The sequence below is a fragment of the Galeopterus variegatus genome, unplaced genomic scaffold (genome assembly GCF_000696425.1).
Source record: "Galeopterus variegatus unplaced genomic scaffold, G_variegatus-3.0.2 Scaffold91, whole genome shotgun sequence".
Lineage (NCBI taxonomy): Eukaryota > Metazoa > Chordata > Mammalia > Dermoptera > Cynocephalidae > Galeopterus > Galeopterus variegatus.
This window is the reverse complement of record NW_007726202.1, coordinates 585,062-608,798: the sequence shown is the minus strand read 5'-3', so window position 1 is coordinate 608,798 and position 23,737 is coordinate 585,062. Positions and strand designations below refer to the sequence as shown.

Genomic DNA, 23,737 nt, shown 5'->3' with positions numbered 1-23,737 from the left:
TTTTCTATATGGATGACAATAGTTTCAGTACCATTTCTTGAAAAGACTGTCCATCTCCATTGAATTGCCTTTGTGCCTTTTTGAGGCATCAATTGTCTATATTTATGTGGGTATATTTCTAGACACTTCTGTTTTGCTGATCTATGTGTCTGTCACTTCACCCAATACCACACTATTTTGATTACTGTAGCTTTATAATTATCTAGGAAATTCTTTATCTTCACAGAAATAACATTAACAACTAAATATGTAATCTTTAAAAATGGGATATTCAATGAGGAACTGAGAGAGGGGGAGCGAGAGAGAGAAGAGAATTTGGGAAAGAAAATGGAGTGGAAGGCGGCCCTGTGAAGTGTTTTACTATTAAGAATACTCACAACAGTTAGGTAGCTTATTGCAGTGTACATAGAGCAGGTTTCAGCTAAATTTTTCTGATGGAGTCTGCATTTGATACGTCTTTCTTATAGAGATGCATTTGGAGAGGAACCAGTTCTCTGGCTTCTGGGGCATCTCCCAATTTCTTCTTTAGAATAATATCATTGGAAGACACTAGAAGACCTGAGGGAGAAAACCATTTGTTTAGAATATGAAAGCTACCTTGTGATTATCCACATTAATAATGGCGGGTGGGGAATTTTCACAGGAGAATCAAATGATCAAGTAATCCCCAAACCCCTTTTCAGTTTGTAGTTATTTACTTCTTCATCCATCTCTCCTTTTCTAACTTTGTAGGCTACTTGGGAAATTATATAGATTCTTCCAGAGTGAACATGTCACTTAAGTATGGATTTGAGCATGGCTTCTGTTATGATTCCCTGAGGGAGATGAGACCTATTAGTACATCACAAAATGTATGCAGTAGTCAGAAACAAGAAGCTTATTTGAAGTGGCTCCTTTCCATTTTACTTTAACAAAAGGCCTTTAAGAAGCAAACAACTCTGATAAAAGCTAGGATTAATTTCCTTATGCAGCTAAGTACATAAGCAATGCATGTAAGTATTTAATAAGTGAATATTAAAGGGATTTTATAAACACAAGTCAACAAACTCAATAAAGTACAGGAAAACAGTTTGCATTTTGCTTGGTGTAGTGTTTCCTTTATTCAGTTAGATTAACAAACCATGATTTCATCATCAGTCAACAAGATAGTAGAGAGACCATCAAAGCAAACTACATGAGAGTCCAGATTGATTCGTACCAAACAAATGTTTACAGCTAACAGCTGTATTATCACTCATTCTGATTTACGCAGCTGGGGTTCTCCTTTCATTTCCTAAGTGAGATGAATGTCGTGTTGCATGATGCAGACATATCTCTGAGCTTGAGTAATGAATCGGGTCAGCTCTCTCCTCTGTTTAGCCTCACCCCTCTTTGTAGGTGGGGAAGTTGCCTGCTACAGTTTTAGTTATTTTTTAAAACCTTTTTCTAAGGTTGTATGAGTCCAGTGAATCAGCATTTAAATAAAAAATACCAGTTTGATGTGACAAAACCTTTGGATGTGCAAATTTTAAACTATTAGTTCAATTCCTCACTCATTTTTTTTTTAACACTTAAAACTTGAGTACTGAACAATAAGAAAAAGTATGCTATAGTCTCTACCTGCTGGATGACATTCCATTTTTTACTCTCTAACTATGCTAAATCAAAGATTCTGCAGTAGGTCTCTCTCCTCAGAGCTCAGGCTGAGTATGAACAGGTCTTATAATGTCCATCCCTTGAGCTAACCTAGTTAGTGGAACATATAGTACCCTTGGCTTGAGTGTTCCAGGCTTCTTCCTATCAGAGCAGACCAAAAAGTCAAAACCTTGATTGTTTTATTTATCTGAAATAGAAAGAGAGAGTCTTATGTAACAAAAGTATGCCTAAGTGTACAGGGCAGGTCATCTAGAATATGGAAGTCACAGAGAGTATGTTTAACTTTCAGAATCCTACTCATAGCAGAGGGGACCTAATCCTCAGGAAAAGGTCTAGAGAAGAGGAGGGACCACAGAGAAAAGCTGTGGTGGGAGGAAGAGAGCCCAAGGCTGGGTGTAGGCATTCTGGGTCTAGTCCTGGCTCTGCCACTCAGTGGGTGCCTGTCAGCAAGACATTTCTTGACCTGACAGGCACTCAATTCTTGTTTTTTCCAGTTATAAAATAGGGCAATAATTCTTACCTCCCAAGATTGTCATGAAGATTAAATAAAATGATGTTTTTGAAAACGTAGCACAGAATAGGTGCTCAATCAACAGTAACATTCAACTATTGAAGAATAGAACCAATGATGAAAGGTTAAAGAGACAAGTATGAGAGAAAATGCCTTTAAACATTTTTTAATCCCATGGCTCTTGACCCTAGAAGCCCATTAGAGTGTTCTTGGGCACTTTTGAAAAATACCCATGCCTGTTTGCTCCATTCCAGACTAAGATGATCAGACTCTCTGGAGATAGTGTCCAGACTTACAAAAAGATTTTTAAGTGCCTTGGGAATATCATTGTGCAGCCAGTGTTGGAACCATGGAGCCATTCATGTGTTAGACATAAGAAGATTAAAGCCAAAGATGAGTAGAGGAAAGCTCCAGATCCTCCTGGTAGTTGTGGCAAAGCTAAGCCTTGGCCCTAGTTCTCCTGTGTTCTCTCATCTGTTTCCCTAAGATCTGATCTGATCTTATTTCCAGAGATCTCAAGAGCAGTTGTCATATTCTGACTTATTGACTCAACAAATGTTATTGAAAGTCATCTGTGGGTGTCAGTGGATAGAGTGCCTCCACTGACAAATTCAGTCTAGTGGGGGAGACTGCTGTGAAGCAAGCACAGAGCAAGAATTATGTACAAAGCACTGGTGGGATCAGAGCAGAAAGAAGACTAAACCCTGTGAGGAGGGTAGGGAGGGAAAGTTAACTTCTCAGAGGAGGTAGCAGAGGGTTAGGTCTGGAAAAATCAGTTTATCAAGTAAGCAAGGGGAGAAAAGACACTTCAGGCAGCTAATACAAAGACACGGAGGCATGTTCCAGGAAGGGCAAATGGTTTTGTGTGGCTGGAGTGATGGATGTGTGGTGGTGGGAACAATAGGAAAGAAGGCTAGAAATGTAGATAGGAGTTATATTGGTTTTTATAAGTTGAATTTCGCTGATGAAATTTTGAAATTGCTGTTACCATTTAATTTAAAGGAACTGCTTAGATGCCTTGGTCCTGTTACTTTCTGTTGGGAATCTGAACAGATTGAACTTGACCTGTTATTTCTGGATATTTCTGAGAGACAAGAAATACCCAAACCACATATTTTTGGTATTTCTATTTCCATCACAGTTGGAACCAGGAGGTATAGCAATGAAAATTAAGAAGGGAGAGGAGGGAAGAAGCCTAGAGTCAATCCATTTGGGGTTTAAGAAATGAGAATATATTGCAGAAAGCAGGCATCTTCAACCAGTTTACTGAGATCTCGAGTAGAGATTTATTTTTCTATTTTAAAAAACGTGTCATATCTTTGAGAAGAAATACACACTAATATGTGCAATTAACTAATTAATAAATGAAATATCTCTGAGAAGGAACTCAGCCTAATATGAATAATTAACTAATTAATAAAAAGAAAAAACTTACTCAACTTTAGAAACTCTTTTCAGGGAGCAACTGCCTTGAATAAAGAGGGCATGAGAAAAAGACTTTTGTGTTCTTTTTTGTCCTGTATAACAAATTATTTTCCTTGCAAAGCGCCAAATTGCATTCCCCTACACGGCTGCATTACCACGAACATGATTTTGGTACATAGTGGCTGTTCCAGGGATACTCCTGATATCAATCTTGAAGTCTATTCAAACAAGGATGGGAGTCAGAGTTGATCTGTGCCAACATTCCTGCTGAGAATTAGCCCAGTTTCATAATGTGTGGGGGAGCCCCCAGTTCACTGTCCTGCCTGTTTGGGGTACAGAGATACAGCTGAGAGGCTCTGCAGGAAGTAAAAAGTTAAGAAACCATATGATAGGAATACTATCACTTGCTCTTTCTTAATGGGCTCTGTGTGGGGAACTAAGAAAGGTCAGGTTTTTCTACCATTCAGTGCAGCAGTAGTGCTCTTGTGAAAAGCTACTTCTGCTCCATAAGGCAGTAAAAACACAGAGGAATTGCTGGCAGACTCTCAGAATGTGCAGGCCCCCTCAGAGTCCTATCTGTCTTTTTTAGCTCCTCCATTTAACTGTAGTACTAAGGAACAGATTTGCTGCTTGGCCTGTGCCTTCATTCTGCAGATGAAGAAACTGAGAGCAAGGGGAACTGAAGAGGCTTTTCCTCCACTATGAGTTCGTGAGGAGCTAAAGCAGAGTTTGTACTACATCGGTCTTCTGATTCCTATGGGCCAAACTGTAACCCATAAACCTAAATATGATTATAATTAGCCAGGGTGTCAGCGGTGGGGTGAGAGGTACATTGTGAAATCTTTTGTGATTAGAAAGAAAGATGATGATGAACTCAGAATTTGGTCTCTGTGCCTTAACAAACTGTATGTTTACCTGTTTTACCTTACAGATTGCCTTTTTCTTCAGAATAGGGCTTGGCTTCATGAAATTCATTCCTGCCGACTTGACTTAAGTACTCAGAAGGCCTGTGCATGCTTGCAGCGTCCTTCATCTCACCATGCACTTCCACCTTCTGGTCCTGTCAGAAGGGGTTAAGTGTGACCAGTGGAGCACATATCCCTGAGGACCCTTACACTTTCCCATCTAAGAAAAGTTGGGCAATCCCAGGCCTTTATTTCATGTCTGTGGTTAATTCTTTCTTAGACTTTTCAATCCTATAGATTTTGGCTTTGGAGAACTTTGCATGGGATTTGTATAAGTAATATTTTAGCTTGGTATGCATAGGACCTACTATATTTTGTAAGCAGACCTGAGCCAGTTCTCTCTGAAATTTTTTAAAACATATTACTTTTTCATATTAAGAATCCTCTGCTTTGGAGTTACATCTGTTCTTTCTATTACCTCTTCCCCCCTCGTGGTAATGATAATGAGGAGTGTTTTCCATTTGGGGTCATTTAACCTCGCTCCACTCACAGGGAGAATTCATGAGTGGTAATATATTTTCCAAGGAGAGTTTGACCTGAAAACTGTATTACGGGAAGGCATATAATGCCTGGTCACATAATTAATGAAGGTTGTTGCATCCTAGCCCAGTTCTATGGATAATGACCAGAATGGTTTGACCCTGGGTTATAACAAAGTACTGCAGAACTATAATTTAGTCTGCTCAGATATAACATTAAATTAGACCCAGGGTTTTTTTTTCTAAGTGCACTATAAACCACACTTATTGTGCACCTGCTAGGTTTACAAAGGCGTCCTTTTACTTGTGAGTTGCTTGTCAGTAAGGGACTTTGCTTGGCACATCGTAGGAGAACTATGAATATGTGTTGAATGAAGGAGAAGGGTGAAAACTGGACTTTTTTAGGAGTGTCCTATCCTGAAGCCACTCCACATGGAAGTGGTTTGCCCGTGGCCCAATATATCCAGTTCTTTCTTGAGGATGGTCTGCAAGTTGAGCTTCTTCGAAAGACGAAAAGTGTTATTCATCTGCGATTTACCTTGAAGCGTTTAACACAAATTTGATTTCTAAGGAAAGGCTAGCAAAGCCTTGATGCAGGAAAATTTATTCTTAGGCATTCTTCTCTGATGACCATAGACCAAGTGAGACTTTAGTATAGTTACTGTAGCCATGAAAGTAATCACTGGACAACACTCCTAGTGGCAAAAACTATCAACCCATAGAGTGGTCTGATGATTGTCAGAAAGCAGGGCTAAAAGAAATGTGATGCCAGCTGGGCCGGCACTCTCTTTACTGACCCCAAATATTTATTCAGCATCTTACTATGTGTAAAACCCATGATTTTTCCTTGCTTTTGCTTGTTTCTTCAATGTAAATATGAAGACAGAATATAGATTTTTAAACTGAAGATCTGTGACCTTTATTTGTTTCTACAAGAGGTGATATTTCTACTCACTTTGAAATCAGTTTGGAGTGCAGGGATAAGATTCTGCTGGTGTGTAGCACACAGCAGGTGCTCAGTAAATCTAGAAAGCAGAAAGAAGAACAGAATGCTGTGAGGCAGTTAGAAAAGGAGAGGGAGTGACCACAGGCTTGGGTCCTGGAGTCAGCCTGCATAGAGTCCAGCAGGTTCTGCCATTAACCAGCTAGGTAATCTGGTAACTTCTAATTCTTAAATTTGCTCATCTTTAAATGAGAGAACATCTTTGCCTGAGATTTGAGCCTTTACTGAGCCCAAGTCCTCCTCAGGAGTTTACCTGGAGGTAGAAGAGACACACACTGATTGCCCCTTCCCTACCCTTATCAATCTTTTTGGTGTGCCAAAGTCGGCCCATGAATCTTTAGGGCCAGATGCTAGCATTTCCTAACACCTTGGTAAGTAACATTTTTCTTCAAAATAAGGAACTCTAACTCTACCTCTTTCAGAGTCATCACTCCCTCCCACCCCCAAGGTTAGTATCCTCAGAATGAGGGTATGTTTACTAAAATTTTTTATAATGAGGCAAAGTTATAATGAAAACTCAAAAGCATGTAATCCAGCTAATGACTAATACTGGAGACTGGGAGGTGAGTGGGGGAGTCAGACAACTTACCCAGTGCTTTCCTGAAGCAATGAATATGCATAGCCAGCTTTGGAAATCTGGAGGAGACCTGCTTGGGAAGGTCTAGCTGTATTTCTCCTTACCATCACCTCTTTTTCTCTCCATTGGGCATGAAAGAAGAGGGGCACCTGGTTTCTCACACCTGCTCATGCTTGGCACATGCAGGTGCTCACTGTGGGCCAGCCTGGCTTCTAAGTGCAATGTGTGTTAAATCACTTAATCCTTAGGACAGCTCAATTCTGAGGTACATACTATTTTTATCCCCATTTACAGAGGAGGAAACCAGGGCTCAGAGAAATTAAATAAATTTCCCAAGGACAAATAGTTGGGAAGCGATAGGACCAGTAAAAAATCCGGGCAGTATGGCTCCAGAGCCTTTTCTCTCAACTACTACTCTCCAGTGGCTGAGAAGTAGTTATTTCCACTGGAGGATCTCAATAAGAGGCTGGAGGAGTCCAACATAAATTTAGCATTTCTCTTCTCCAGTCTTTTTAAATGTTTAATTTTCAAATAGAATTCTAGGCACAGATAACATTTTCCATCGCAACTAGACCAAATTGCCAATCTGGGCTCTATGGTAGTTCATTGTTTCCCGTAAAGTGACCTCTGCGTCACCCTTTTACAGGTCCAGTTCTCTGGGAGCAGTTGCTGACATGGAGTTTGGCATGCAGGATATTTATTAGGGATCCCTGCTCAAGGGGAGTAGTCACAAAGGAAGCTGAACTGTAAGGCAGGCCTGGCACAGCCTGGGCCAGCCACATGGGGCATGTACGGTCTCTCACAGCTGTCCTGTGATGGGCCGAAAGGGCAGGGCTTTATACCCCTGCCACCATCAGTGGGTGGATATGGGCCACATGGAGGAGGGCATCCCCTTGGGCAACGGACTCTTTTCAGCTGAGGCAGACCCTGAAGGATCTGACGGTTCCAGCTCTCTCCTGCCAGCACCTCCCACCATTGAGAAAATGAGTTCTTCCTTGAGTGGGGGCTCTAGGTGGTGCATCCCTGTTCCCATTTGACACTTTTGATTTTATTGCAAATGTAAGTCTACTCAATGGCAAATGCCTTCTCCAAACTCAGCCTCTTGCTTGCTTGGATTCTAGATAAATAGGTATTTACAATATTGCGTGAGTACAGACAGATCCTCAGCTATCTGAAATCCTTTTACCATAGCCCTAGGCAGAGGCAAAGTTTAATATCAATAGTTTCTTTGGGCCATGTGATAAAAATCTTACCTGATATTTTTTAGAGATACATGAATAATTTGTCTTACTCTCATCGTGTCTTTCAAGCAGAGCAGTTGGCTTTTTTCTGGAGGACAGAGTCCAAGGCTAAAGGCCACAATGCAGTGATGGAAATCTCCAGTCACATTTTGCTTGCCAGTTGTCTTAAGAGAAATCTTTCAGTGATTAAGATTCCAGGTTTAATTCCCTTTTTCTTCCTTCTTCCATTATGAAACTAAAGCAATCTTCCAGATCTCTTCAGCATGAACATTAAACGGCATTCCAACTGACTTATATCTTGTCCACCCAAGTTTACCACAAGAACTGTCCCTTTGTCATTCAATGGGCTAGTTTGCTTTTTACGATCAGTTACTGCTGCATCCCATTGTTGCCCAGAGCTGGCTTTGGCCACTGTCTGTCTCAGATGCAGGGTGTGCATAATCTCTCTCCATTTCTTTTCTTCCAGGTTGGAAAGCTTATTCAAGAAGCAGCTGGAAGAAGTAACTTGAAGAGAGTAACTCTGGAACTTGGAGGGAAAAGTCCTAATATTATTTTTGCTGATGCTGATTGTAAGCCCTCCCCCACCCCCGTCCCCAATCCCATACATGTCCCAGCACACTTTCGTGTCTCCACTTTTGATAGCACACTAAGAGAAAAATCTTTGAAGCTAAGGGCAATCAAGAAGATCTCCTTCTAAAGAGAAAATAGTTTAATATTAGGGAAAGAGCACCTGTCAATTGGCAACTGAACAGAGTTCATTTTCTAGACACTAAGGAACCATTTTGATTCTGATGTTCTAGGATAGGGTAGAAGAGGTGAAGGCTTGGTCAGTGGTGCATAGTGGAAAGAGCAATGTTCTAAGCCTCCAAACACCTTAAGTATAGTCTACCTAGATTCAACAAACCTAAAATTCTCAAATATGCCTAGTAGCTGGTAGGTCATTAAAAATAAATCCTACTTCACTGGGCTTTGGAGAGAGGAGGGAGGTGGCTCCATAGACAGGCCCCTCCAAAGGCAAAGCAGTGTGGAGACCATAGCTCTTTCCTCTTGTAGTGGACTACGCCGTGGAGCAGGCTCACCAAGGTGTGTTCTTCAACCAAGGCCAGTGCTGCACCGCAGGGTCTCGCATCTTTGTGGAGGAGTCCATCTATGAGGAGTTTGTGAGAAGAAGCGTGGAGCGGGCCAAGAGACGCATTGTGGGGAGTCCCTTTGACCCTAGCACTGAGCAGGGTCCTCAGGTAGAAAAATCATAGATATCCCTTTTGTTTATGTAGTCCCTGGCTGGCACAGAAACTGGACACTCTGGTGGGATCGAACAGAGCAACAGCTATCCTTTTCTGCTGCCTCCTTACTCTTCCATCTCATCTTCATGGCTGGAAATATAGCCAGTGAGGGATTGTTTGTTTCTTATACCTCTCTTTCCCTTTCAAAATTATATCTCTGAAAAGCCATGCTATTGGGGTTGCCTTAAGGGTATTTTGAACTTTGGGGGTAAATTTGAATCTCTCAGCTCTAAAGAAATTGCTGGGCATGACATAACGGATCTTGACACTAGAACCCAGTCCCAGTCCTTTTAACCACTGAACTGTAAGACATCCCCACAGATACTACAATCAAGGAGGGTGGTTATCTCTACTTCCCAGAGCCATTTTTCCTTTCCCCAGATGCCAGGTCTGGAGAGATTACTTGTAGCTTGTGAATGTGTAGGAAATGAAGGGCTGGCTTATTTTTCCTTTGCTGTATGTTTTTTTCTTCCTCTAAGTGCTCCACACACTGTGGTGTGGTGGGGAGGGCCACAAAACTCCCTCCTGAGTGGCCAGGCTGTAGTCTTTAGCTCTGCAGGTTCACCGTAATCCTCAAGGCATATTTCCAAATGGAATTCTGGTTTTAATCTATAGACAGGGTCTGAGAATTTTTAGAGGTATGTCTGGACCAGCTCTCATCTGCGTCACTAGAGCATGGTAAGGGACAACATCTGGTAAGGGACAACATTTCTGGTAAGGGACAACATCTCTTCAGTTTTGGGACTATTTGCGAGAAAACTGATGCTCTAGCTAAGGAATTCAAATCATCGTGTGGATGTAGATTTTTTATATTATTTACCATAATAATGGAATGATAACTTTGTCAGGTTTAGGGGGGCAAAACTGACCTTATTTTTTGAACTAAGAACCTAACCCTCACTCTTTATGCTTAATTAATTCCTCTAAAGTTGTAATAGGAATTTCTTTAAAAATAAATCTCAGCAGGATTTAGTGTATAGCTGTGTTGACTTATCTAATGTTTTCATCTTTTTAATATCAGTACAACCTGCTAAATTAAATTGCTCATTTGGTTATAGAAGTCAATTTTTCCTCATGTAACAATTAATAATAAATTAGCCAGGGTCTCCATCATTTTGAAACATTTTCTATATCTTCAACTGGTAGTTCTGATTGGGCAGTATCATTAGAGCAGTGCCTTTGTTTGAACCCTCCATATATTAGGTTGAACTGTACAAAACTGCAATTTTTTTGGTAGGTCAACATTGGTAAATAACAGCAGTTTCATGTGATTTGATTGGATATAATGAAACTTTTAAAAAATCATAAATGAAAGATTCTCGAGAACACATTTATTTCCATTTTCATAGAAGGTTTTACCTGGAGTCATTAGGTAATTTCTCTTGTAGATTGATAAGAAACAGTACAACAAGATCCTGGAGCTCATCCAGAGTGGTGTGGCCGAGGGCGCCAAGCTGGAATGTGGAGGCAAAGGACTAGGCCGAAAGGGGTTTTTCATTGAGCCCACAGTGTTCTCCAACGTCACTGATGACATGCGGATTGCCAAGGAGGAGGTATCAAATACAGTGTTCCTACAAAAGCCACACGTTTCTTGGGATGGTTTCCAGAGCATTTCTAGTGGATGATATTAGAGTTTTAGCTCTTTATATTTTATGTACAAGGTACTTCAAAAAGCTCACAAAAAATGGAATTAAATATGATAATATGAATCTTTCCGTGAACTTTTTGAAGACCCCTTGTACAGTTGACCCTTGAATAGCACAGGTTTGAACTTTGTGGGTCCACCTACATGTGGATTTTTTTAAACCAATAGCTATCGAAAACACAGTATTCACAGTTCCATATTCACAATATGGAACCCATGTATTTGGAGGGCCAACTTTTCATGTATGTGGGTTCTTCAGGGCCAACTACGAGACATGAGTATCTGCAGATTTTGGTATATGTGTGGGGGGGTCTTAGAATCAATCCCCCACATATACTAAGGAATAACTTGTACACTAATTTTGAAATGGCAATAAATATAACTATGAAAATCCTAAAAAGACAAGCAAGTTAGTCGGAGGCCAGGTGACATGCTCTATGATTGTGATTATTATTATTAGCCAAAAGAACAGTCATAATAGCCGATCATGGCCTCAATAATACACTGGCAACAGCTCAGTTCCTCTAAATGTGGTTCACTAGGCTGTTAACTAGGAAAGAGAAAACATCCAAGCATTCTCATGGCTATGCAGGAGAGGGACCAGGAGCAGGCCAGCCTGCAACCCAGAGCTATAGTTCTCAATTCTGAAGGAATGTTTCTGGGATCATGGGGAATGCCACTTCCTCTTCTGTACCTGAAAAACATACCCCTAGTACCCACAGTGGAATTAAGTGATGACGGCAGGGGGATGGGGGTATTAAACAAACTCTAAAGTTAGTCTCATATAATCTTATTCTGGGAAAGTTTAGGATATTTTGTGCTGCTAAAGTGTCATTTAAATAATCAATGCTGAGTAAACTTGCTTTGAAATATGAAAGCAGATGAAGGAATAGCAAAACAGCCATGTTGAGTCAAACTATTTTGTTGCAGATCTTTGGCCCCGTTCAGGAAATTCTGAGGTTTAAGACTATGGATGAAGTTATCGAAAGAGCCAATAACTCGGACTTTGGACTTGTAGCAGCTGTCTTTACTAATGACATCAACAAGGCCCTCACAGTGTCTTCTGCAATGCAAGCTGGGACTGTTTGGTAAGATCAGAGCCAGTCTCATGGTTCACATTCCACTCACATAACACATTCCACTGGTGGTAGAGAGGCCTTATAACTCTCAGGAGCCAGTGTGAAATAAACACGTATCCTCTGGAAGGATGGAAAAGACCAAAGGCAACCAGACTTCACCCTGAGAAAGGACACACCCCTTACTGGCTAGGTCACGAAATCAAAGTAAATTTTAAATTACTATTTTTTAATCTGGACCAGAAGGAATCAGAAAATAAAACTTAAAAAAAAACCCATATCACACCAGTTGGGTTATTTCTATGCAGGTAGAATTCACACTACTAACTCACAATATTATGTTTTCTTCTTTCAGGATCAATTGTTACAATGCCTTAAATGCCCAGAGCCCCTTTGGGGGATTCAAGATGTCTGGAAATGGGAGAGAAATGTAAGTGTCAAAGTTGTTGATGCCTGCAGAGAAATAGGGATTGCAAACATCAGCACAGAGGAATACTCACCAAATAGTTTAATTCTCTTACCCTCATCAACTCATTACACAAACATTTTGTTGAGCGCGTACTACATAAGCAATGTACTACACATTAGAAAGATGAATGAGACAATTCCCTTACCCTAGTCAAAAAAGAGAAAGATTAACGTACCACTTATTCCATGTGAGAAGGACTATTATAGAAGTGAGTCAAACATCTTGTAAGTACAAAGAAAAAAATCAATTAATTTTGCCTGGTAGGGTCAGAGAAGACGTCACAGAAGAAATAACATTTCATTTTTTAGTAGCAGGCATTCCAGGCTGAGGAAATAGCAGAAACAAGGGCATGAAGAAACCAATATAAAACACAGAATGGAGCAGAGATTGGTGTGCTTAAAGTGAAGGTTGCCGACGACCAGCCCTAGGGCCACATCTGGCCAGTGGAAGTGTTTTGTTTTGCCTTCATGGTGTTTGAAAATCTTTAACTGACATTCAAAAGATGAGGAGGCTTTACGTAAGGTCTAGATTTCTTGGTCATTTTCGTTCATAGCAGAATTGCTGAAGCTGCTCTTGCTCCCGAGGCCTGGCCATGGGTTGTCATTTATTGCACATCCACCCAGTTCACTCACTCATGTCATCTGCTCAGCCCCTGTAGGTTCTCTGAGTTTAGAAGCACAGGGTTAGGGCATAGGACCAATGGAGGGGACTTGGTGGAGATACAAGTGGAAAAGTTGGTTTAAACCACATCTTGAGAGACATTAAAGGAAATTCTTTGGGAACTGAGGAGATACCAGAGTTTGTAAGGCCAAGCTTCCCGGCTTATAGAGGATATCTTGGCAGAGACTAGAGGAGGAAGACCTGTGTGAAGGATTTTAAAGTAACAATAATAGGTATAATCTTAGTCAGTTCGGGGTGCTATAACAAAATGCCTTAGACTGGGTAATTTATAAACAATAGAAATTTATTGATTATAGTTCTGGAGTCTGAGAAGTCCAAGATCAAGGTGTCAGCAGATCTGGTGCCTAGTGAGGACCCATTCCTCATAGATGGCACCTTCTGTGTCCTCACATGCTGGGAAGGACACGGGGGCTCACTCAAGCCTCTTTATGAGGACACTTATCTCACTTATGAGGGTGAAGCCCTGTGACTTAGTCACTTCCCAAATGCCCCACCTCCATACTATTGCATTGGGCATTAGGTTCCAACATATGAGTTGAGGGGAGAGAGGAGTGGGACACAGTTAACATTCATAGCATTTGTCATTAATTAAATGCCTGCAGTTTATCTGGCTGTGTGCTAACTTCTTTCCTAATATTAACTCATCTGGTTTTCACAGTGATTCTATGCATTAGATACAATTATCTTTACACTACAGAAGGCCCAGATAAGGAACTAAGGGTTAGGAGGGTTAGGTAAGTTAACTAAGGTTGACTTGCCCAAGTCACACAGCCAGCCAGTAAGTGGCAGAGCTAAGATTTGAACTTAGGTCTCAGTGGCTCCGAATGAGTACTTCCATGATATCCAGCCAAGGAGGCATGGGGGCCAGGCACAAGGGCTCTTCAGGAACAAGGGCACAGCTGGACAGAGTCCTCCTGAGATGCTAAAGACCTGAAAAATAGGACTGTAGCAGACGTAAACTAGACTTAAGAGGGATTTTACTTGCAGGCTTCAGCATAAATGGACTTTTTGAATGACATTCAGCTCAGGTATCCAGGGTCTTCCTGTGCTGACATGCACCCCCATCTAGAAAATAAACCACTTTCCACCATTTTGAAAGGAGCTGATCCATATTTTCTAAATCCTGTGATTCACAACAGAAAACATGCTCCATGTCCATTCCCTCTGCCATTACCGAATGCATATTTTTTTGAATAAATGTTTATTAGTTCACAGTCAGTCTACTAACAAATATTTATCGTAAACTATTACAAAGCACTGTGCTTGGTCTGTGGGGGAAGATGCAGGTCATTAAGGCATGTAAAATGTTGTTGGATAAATGAAATATATAACATGGAAAGAATCAGAAGAATCCTAGTAAAGACTGTAAAGTGATAGAAGAGTTCAGGGGGAGATCATTGTGGGCTGGAGAAGCCTGGGGAACCTTTACATATGATCTAGTAGGATTTAAATTGGCTTTTCAAGGAGAGGAACACTTGGGTAAATGAAGAAAGGGGAATATTTTTTTCTAGGTTGAAGGGCAGGCAAGATAGCAGTGGAGGGAGTGAGCAAAGGCAGTGTGGGAAAACAAGTATGGTGTTTGGGCAGCATGGTGTGCTCCTGGGACCAGAACAGAGGACTTACATGCTTCAGATAGTTTTGTTGGTAATTTCAAGCCCCTAATCATTAAGCCATATGTTGAATATAGCTTTGAGGCTAAGAGCAGTTTCTAGAATCACACTGCTCAGATTTGAATTCTCCTTCTACCACATATTACCTGTGCAACCTTGGGCAAATTACTTGATCTCACTAAGTCTCAATTTCCTCATCTATAAAATGGGAATAATTATAACCCTCAGAGGGTTGTTCTGAGGATTAAGCATTACGATTAAGTATGCAGAGTATCCAACAGAGTGTCTGGCAAGCATTCAGAAAATGTTAGCTGCTGTCATCATTATTGATCAAGTAGATGAATGTTATACAGGTGAGCCTTCTCTTTCTTAACAAACTTACTACTTTGGAAGTGTGGCAGAAGTTTTTCTAAGTTCCAGCTGGTATTACCAACTTATGTTCTGTCTCTGGTAATGCCAGGGAGAAACTGTTCTTGCTTGGAACCTTTGCTTCTGGCCTCCAGTACCCCTCACTTGCTTTACAGCTAGAATCTGTATCCCATTCATTCAGTTATTAGTATTCCTTTAGCTTTTAGAAAGTCTGCATGCACTGCAGGTATTTCTTTTTCACTTGCATGTGGCCTTAACTTTCTGCTTCCACTTTTCAAGATGCATTTGCTTGTTGTTTCATTTCCTGCCTCTGTGTCCTGTGCTCTCCTGGTGTCTGAAATGTTGGGGCAGTCACTGGCTCTGGGAATGCTGCTCTCGTTGACTGTTTTGTTACAGATCATTAACAGGGTGAATCACCAGCATAAAACTTGTAATAAATGATCGCTGGTTGATGGAGCCTAATCCCAGTCTAGCCCTGGGCCCTCATCATGGGCAGGCCTCCTGCCAGGTTTCAGACTGTGACATTATCCAGGTCCAGTCTGTTGCCATCAGAAATGTTCCCCTTGCCTAGAAAGACGGTCCAGGCGACAGTTTGGCTATGTCAGAGCCACACGCAATGGTGGCCTAAGAGACTAAAGAATAGCTTCTCTCCACTTGTCTCGAAGGCACTATAATGATTTGGCCTTCCCAGTGCAGTTAAAAAATAATTAGGAAATGGTGCTCTTTGATGAGACCCACTTCATCTTGTCTAAATTACATGGTTCTTTGTCTCTACTTATCCCCAAAACATGTTTTTTCTTCCTTTAATGACCTAGAGTGGTAGGACATGCTTTAAATAAAAGGACCTGCTCTGTCCTGGTCCCCAACTCTTCCATCTCATTTGATTCATCCCCAGAGACTCTATTTAAGCCTCCATCTGTATAGAATTGTTTATCTCAGGGCCTACAAACTCCGTAGAGCAGTCCCTGACACCTCCCTGCCCACCTCGAAGAGGAGCAGAGAAAGGAAATAGCACTTCCAGAAACAAACTCCATGGAGGGCTGAGCAAGCCCGGAGGTTGTCCCCACAGAGAGATGCCCTCTACAGGTATGTGATGGGCTGGCCTCTAATTCCCAGGTGCAGAGGCTTTTCTCAGAAGAGTTTCTCTCAGTTCTTCCTATCCAGCTAATTTCCTCTATTTCACTCCTCCCAGCCTTTTTCTTACCTCCTCACTTAAGCTCCCTCTGAGATGAGGGGTGGTAAAGCACAAGCTATAAAATATGTCACAAACTGAGGGGATGAAAAGAAAACTGTGAGCCTCAGCATTTTAAAAACTAAGGACACACGCTTTGAGAATGGGGAGCATAATTAGGATCCTGTACATCAGGCTTCTGAAGGTGGGGTGGGGGGACGGCACACATGCATGCACATGCACGTGCACAGAAAGAAGTCACCTTCAGGCTGTGTGATGGGGTTGCTAAGCATGCCTATCTGGGGGCACACTCTCAGAGATTCTGATTTAGTAGATCTGGGCCAGGGCCCAGAATCTGCATTTTTAATAAGCTTCTGGAATGATTCTGATGCAGGTGGTCTAGGGACCTTACTCTGAGAACTGCTGCAAGCCAAATAAAGGGGCAAGGACGTATATATCCTAAACAGAAATCCTTATTTGTTCTATGGGTGAGTTTGAGTGATTCCTAAAATGGTTGGCTGACAGCCACCTAAACTAAGTGTTGCTTTACCTGTAGGTATGCCAAGGTTGGTTTATCTTGGGAATATAACCTAGTCTGTGGAGAAGCAGCAATACAGGCTTCTGAATGTGTCTGTGTCCTGATGCATTGCCCAGCTCTGAAGGTGACCATACAAAGAGATTGGGGGGCATCAATAATGAAATGTCTGCCTTTAGTGCAGCAGTAGGGTGCTTCCTTGTTAACTGTGGAACTGTGTATGCCAAAGAATTTAACTGGAGTAAATAGATTTGAGAGAAAGACTCAAATAAGATGGGGAAATTGCTAAAGAATCCAAACAGTCAGGGATTTTCAAGCCTGTGAGCAAAGTGTGGGCAAATGACCACCTGTATCACAGTCCCCTGGGTACCTTCCCAGACCTACTAAAACAGAATCTTAGGCCAGGGAGCAGGGAGGAGTGGGGGAGAGGGGAGGGGAGTATCAAGAATCCACAGGAGCCTAAGCAAGCTCCTGGGTGATATTTATGTATGCTGAAGTTCAGGCACTGCTGCTCGAGAGATGACTGGGCACCAGAGGGTGGAGGTGACTCCACTGCAGTCGTCCAGCCAGTTAAAGGCAGAGTCTGTCTGCTGACCCCAGCTCCAGTGTGCTTTCCCCTCCACACTGCCTTGCCCCCACTGCTCTGAGACCTTTCACTGGCTTTCTTTGATGCCCTGGGCCCATGGGCAGTCCTGTTGTGGGAGGTTTGAGTCCACTAAGGCTGGTGCATAGAAGATTGCCTGGGACCCAGGAGAGGGGCACCCTCTGTCCATTAGGGTTTTCCATTGCATCACACAACTAAAGACTGTGGGATCCAACAGTCACACTCGCAAGTAGCCGTACCATGAGCTTTCTGACTTTGCAAACTTCCTTACATTTCTCACCACCTGGTTAGAGATCTGAGTGGGAGGAAAATGTGGTTCTGGGTCTGCCCCAAGTGCGTGCACAAGCCAGGAAACAAGAAGGGAGTAACCTCACTTCAAACCAGAGGCACACGATGTCCGTGATGAAGAGACACATTCAGAACTGCCCAAGGGCAGGAAAAAGGCCTGAGAGAGCCAGTGCTGGGCTGGTAATAAAGACACTCAGAGCCTGGATGGCATTGATGAGAGAAGCATATAATGAGTGGGGCGATCCCAGTTTATTCTTCCCTTTCATCTAAGTAAAATGCCCTATACAGACAAGAGAACAACATGCTTGCCCCAGTCTCTACTTGGCTGCCCTCTGATATCCCAGGGGTCCCCGTTAACTCGGGTGATCCTGATGCTCAGAGGAGCTGCTGGTGAAGCAGGTGGAGCCTTGTGTAACGCAATGGGGATTCCTGAAAGGAACCGAAATGAATTATTTACAGCAAAGCCCAGTTACAGTAACTCTGTACATTTAACTCTGTACTGGCCGTTTTAAGATATAGCCTTTCTTAATCCTTTCCTATATACATACATCTCAAAATGTTCTTTTACTTTTTCCTGGTAGAGACGGTGTGGTAAGGAGGGATAGGAAGAAGACCTCCCTCCCTCCCTCCTCCCTTCCTCCTTCCCTCCCTCCTTCCCTCCCTTCCACCAATCCTTCCGTCCATCCTTCCTTCCTCCTTCCCTCCCCTTTCCTCCCTGCCACAGTCATCACGTGCCTTCTGTGTGCCTGATACTGTAGGCTGTACACTTTGTTTGGTGGAGGCCAAAAAGCAAAATTAGTAAGATGCAACTCAGTAGGGGAGACAGAGACACTCACGCCACTTCTCCCCGTGTGGTGAGTGCTGTGGTTGAGGTGTGGACAAGGGGCTCTGTAAACACAGAGGAGAGGGAGGCACTGCTTCTCCTGAGGCTATCTGGAGAGATCTCACCAAGGAGTGACTTTAAAGAGAATAAAAGAAGAACAGTTCTGCTATTTTAAGAAAAAAAGATAGGAGAAAATGTTTGATTTTACAATGAAATAGAAAAAAGGAAAAAAAGAATTAAATTGAGGTGAAAATGAGAAGGGAACAGAGAGGAGAGGTGGAAGAAAAGGAGCATTGTAGCAAGCAGGCTTTGCCATGCCAGCATCCTTGCTTCTGGAGAGTGTCCAGAGGGCTGGGAAGGGCGTGTCTCCTGTCACCACCCAGACAGGTGACCTGCTCCCACCCCTCCCATTCAGTTCCAACCACCTGCAAGCTCTTCAGAGGCTGGGACCAATTCTTTTTACCCGAGTCCAGCACAGTGCTGCCCCATAGTAACAGCTCAGAAAGTGTTTGTTGACTGAATGAATGACAATGCTGATCCATGACCAAGATCCCAAAGGGGAAGTGGCCAAAGGACAATCTTGTGGGGAAGCTTGCTAACACTTCCCAACTTTTTTAGTCAGTTATTTTTATTTCCTAAATCTTTACCCTGACTCTGTGGAAGCTGTGGGCAGTACTTATCAGGATTGTGTTTTTAAGGCATTGCAGATGATTTCTGCTTTTCCATGGTAAGCCTTTATTTAAGTATTTGTCCATTTATTAAATCTAAGGAACAATGAAAAGGAATCTGGAATACTAAACAGAGAGGATCTGAGCCTGGGAAGCTCCATCTTTTCTTTTAGTTAAAGTGGACTAGCTCTCTAGGCAAGCAACCAGACCAGAGACATCCAGAGGGTATCTGTTGGCAGGAATGGGATTCTAGAGGAGGAAAGCACACCATCGTCCTGAAGAATTCATGCTGCCTTGTGAGTAGAAACATGGCCAAGGCATTCAGAGACCTGGGGCCTGGTTCTGCTGCTGCTCATGGTGCTCAGCCCAGCAGCATAGCCCAGGTCACCTGTGTGCCCTCTGACCAAGGCTAACCCCCAGACCTGGTTCTGTCAGTAGTAGGGAGTCATTGCCTTTCTGTGCAATATTTTGAGGACAAATCATCCCTTACTCTGACAAATGGTGACTGCCCATGAGAAGACAGCTTTATCCGCTCCTTAGAAGAAAGCTGGGCTGTCCCTCTGTTAGGAACTTTTATGTCAAAATCTCAGGACCTGCTGTTAGCAGGTGATAAACTGCACCTTCCCAGGACTCTGACTGTCACTCAGGTGTGGCTGCCTGGGCCTCTGGTATCTCATACTGCCCATTTCTGTGTTTCAGGGGAGAATTCGGTTTGCGAGAGTACTCAGAAGTTAAGACTGTGACAGTAAAGATCCCCCAGAAGAATTCCTAAGAAGGTCAAGAAGGAAGGTGGAGGCCAGCCTGCACAACTCTCCCTCTCTGCTTTCTCTGTAGGGCCCAGCTCTCAGGAATACGAAGTTGAGCCACAGTCCTAATTTAAAGATTGAAATGATGATGTGTAGGCCAGGCAGGTAGCTGCACAACTGAAGCAAAAAAGGGGGGCATGGTTTTTTGGCACTCTGTAAGGGATCACCTTAATGATACCAAATATTGAGGAAAGTGAGATAAAGGTAAGCGGAGGACACATCCAGTATCTCTCTCTGGAGCAACAGATGGAATAAGGGAGCTGTATTAGCTGATGCCTTTGTCATAGAGAACTTTCCTCTTGAGGAAAGATGGCCTTGCCACTGTCTTCATTTTCCTCCTTCCAGGTTTCCCTGCTCACCACCCCTCCCTCTCTTCCAAGGACATCTCAGATGAGCTCATTTGGGGGCAGATGTTTGGGCTGGGAATTATTTTCCAAGGTTTTGCAGCCAAATTACCATTTCATGTTATCCATTTCTTCAAAGCAAAACATGAAATGGTTTTAGTTAGAGCCAGACCAGACTGAAAATGCCGGGAGCTGGTGCACTACAGATGTACTAAGAAGTAAGAACTTGGGACATTCCTGGTTTTCTTATATCCATAAATAACAAGAGTTATTAGAAAAAAGATCAGGATGATGGAGATTGGAGGTCATCATGTGTAGTTCACAGCTTGAGCTTGCGGCATGGTTTGGTTGTGTGTATGTGTTTGTGTGTATGTGTTTAATTCCTTCTTGGTTATTATGGGATAAGGCAGGGGGTGGATTGTCTTCCATAGATGGATAAGATCTTTCCAAAGCTTATCTTAAAACCAACCAAAAAAACAATCCAAGTAGGACTGAGAATTTGGTAATGCTGGATGCCGTATAGAAATAATTCAGTTTCTAATACTGAGTGAGGATTCTTATTAAATGAATTATTTCTGTAAGTTGGAATCTATAGCTTTTTCTGCACCCAAGCCCCCACTGTACCAACACCTGCTACTCCCAGGGCCCTGGGTGTTACTTTGGCCTGTCATGCCCTAATAATATACCCTAAATCCGTTGGCAGTAACCTTGGAAAATCTGGCCAAGCCAGGAGGTTTCCTTTTCCATTTGCAGAGTTGCAGTGTGCCACGACTGCCATATTCCACCAGAGCTCTCTGTCATGCCCAGTGGCTCATCCATACACCATTCTTGCCTCTCACCAAGCAAGTGTCATCCACCTGCAGAGGGGGTGGCATGAAGCAGGCCTGTCTCCCTTTCCTCCCAACCATGCACTCCTCTTCTGCTTTCCAGTAAATCCACCATTTTGATGTGGGAAGTGTTAGCTTCCTTTCCTTCCTCCCTCTTTTCAGCTGCCAATCCAATCCAGTCTCTAACCTAGATGAAGTCATTTATTTAAAAGTACCAAACATAACCTAGAGTATGTGGAACATGGGCAAGATATATATAGCCTTCTGTATTTAACAGTTTTCTGTTTTCTAGTCATACTGGTTTTCTATTTGTAACTCTTGTCTATCCATGATGTTTTTAAGAAACTCTACTTGCTGTTATTTACATATGACAGTGCATTCAGCAGCCTGACGGCTGACAGATGTCCTCTTTCTGAGTTCTTCCATGGGAATGCCATGCTCTTTTCCGGTAGTGTCTGTCCAAGTGCACATATCCATTAACCAGCTAGTTACCTTTGAACTGCAATATAGAATGTGAAAATGAAGATTTATTTCTTTTAATTTACTTAAAAAGAAACTTCTGTGCTAGCAATAAAGCATTTATATTGTGTACTCCTTGGGATTATTTGGCTGTGTTTGTAAGTCTTTGTGTCACGCTAAGTATATTTGGGTCCTTCCCTCAGCTGCTGGGTTTTTCACCTGTGTTGCTCTCTTGGGTTACTAAGCAGAAGTCTCGTAGGTACTTTTACAGAATGCATTAGGATAAACAAAAACCTTATTCTCTGACACTATTTAAAATCCGTGTGCACATTCAGTTTTGTATGGCATTTAAGTATAACTATGTATGAAATACATGAAATGATAAGTTTCATTCAGAACAACTTCCATGCAGGCTGACATGTCCAGGAGTTCGTGGGCCTGTTCTCATAAACATGGACAACACAGCAAGAGCTCACATCGCTGACGGCATTTTGCAGTAGCATTATTGTTATTTACCAAAGTGAAATGAAGTCACAGGCTGACCACCTGATGAAATATTTCTGCAGCTGTAAAAAGAAAGCTGTAAATGGTGACTGCACTACTAAACAAGCCAGAGCTTGTTTGCTCTCTCTGTGTTCTCAGAGTTGGGCTTTTAGGGAGTGGTTCCCACCATTCAGAACTGCACATCCCCCACTTTCAGCCCTTGGAATCTCCACCCAAATCCTGGTCAAGTGAGACAAAGACTAAACCTGATGACTTAGGTCCAGAGTAAATCCATCTTAGGGAAAGAGATGCATTGCTCTGGACTGGAGCTCATGACTCTGCCGGTATCTTGTCCCTCAGAGGAACAAATGGAGCATGGGAGAATGTGGCCCCTGGGACTTGGGGTAGAACTTTAAATGTGACATATGGGGCTCGTTGTGAACCTACCTCCTGCTCAGTACACTGAGCCATCAGGAAGAAAGTTAGAAAGAGATGGGCATGGAGTAATCATTTAAAAGTCCTTTGGAAAGGTGCCATTAGTGTATATGGACAGCAGGAATCCAGAATGAGATAGACATAAGAAAGCATTCCTGGTAAAAGGAATAACCTACACAGTCACAGAGGTGGGGCCGTGCTTGGCATACATGTGTGATAGCGAGGAGGTGGGCTGGCAAGAGCAGACACTGCATGCCGGCAACTGTAGAGGGCCTTGGGGGTCAGCGTGGAGTGTGGTAGAGCAGTGGTTAGAGCATGCTGGTCTGGAGCAAAGCAGATAGAAAGATACCAATTACAAGGTCTATTTGGCATAATACTAGCTTGGGCCCTGGGGATGGAGAGGAAGGAAACAGACCAATGGAGACATCCCCAGAACTTGATGAATGAATATGAAAGGGAGAAAAGATAAGAGTAAGTTTTCAAGCCCGGATGAGTAGGGAAATGGCGGTGCCGCAGCCACAGAAGCTGAAACGTAGAACAGAGTTTTGGGGAGTGATCCTGACTTTAAGCTTTGGATATGTAAATTGCAAGATGATGAAGAGACCTCCATATGAAAATATCCAGCTGACAACTGGAAGTAGGGGATTGGAACTGGCTCAGATGACTATAGTATGGCATGAACATAAAAGTGACGGCTCTAAGTACAGAGAGAGAATAAAAGCAAAACCAGGGCCAGGGAAAAAGAGCCCAGCAGAAGAAATGAAGGCTGTAGTCAGAGAACTAGGAGGAAAGCCATCGTCAGGTATAACACCGCAGAAACCCAAGGAGAAAGGTCTGGGAGCACAGGTGTACAGAGGTAGCAAGGGCGAGGATGGCGTGAGCAGCCCAGGCATTAGGGCCTTGGAATTGATCTCTTCCCTGTACAAAGCGGAGACCAAGGGCATCTGTTGGCTGAGGGAGCTGATAGGCAGCTGTGAGCCACGCGGCCCCTTGCAGAGCTCCACCACACTCAAGGATGGCCGTGGTGCCTATGCCTTCATGCAGACTCATCCGTCCACCAGAATGTGCAGAGCACCTGCTCTGTTCTGCTCTGTGCCCTGTGCTCTTGCCCACCTCAGGACCCACAGAGACAGAAGACAGGAGCTCACAGTTGATAAATTGGAAGAAATTAGAGGCTGGATTAGCTGGCCAAGGTGGGGTAAAAGGAAACTGGCTTTGGAACAGGTGTGAAAGATCAAGTAGAATTTAGAAAGGTATAAAGAGGAATAGCAAGACTGCTGGGAAAAAATCTCCATGCAGAATCTGTTAGTTCTGTGTTGGCAACA

General features: G+C 42.8%; 1 protein-coding gene across 1 annotated transcript in view; it reads left to right on the top strand.

The window, feature by feature from the left end:
• Positions 1-21,636, top strand: part of ALDH1A2 (aldehyde dehydrogenase 1 family, member A2) — a 95,078-nt gene extending 73,442 nt beyond the window's left edge. Inside the window, exons 8-13 of the mRNA XM_008581184.1 lie at positions 8,303-8,405; positions 8,890-9,074; positions 10,508-10,672; positions 11,695-11,852; positions 12,196-12,270; positions 19,758-21,636. Coding sequence (XP_008579406.1) covers positions 8,303-8,405; positions 8,890-9,074; positions 10,508-10,672; positions 11,695-11,852; positions 12,196-12,270; positions 19,758-19,830 — 759 coding nt within the window. The 3' untranslated portion in view covers positions 19,831-21,636. The remainder of the gene's footprint in view (positions 1-8,302; positions 8,406-8,889; positions 9,075-10,507; positions 10,673-11,694; positions 11,853-12,195; positions 12,271-19,757) is intronic.
• The last annotated feature ends 2,101 nt before the right edge of the window (positions 21,637-23,737 follow it).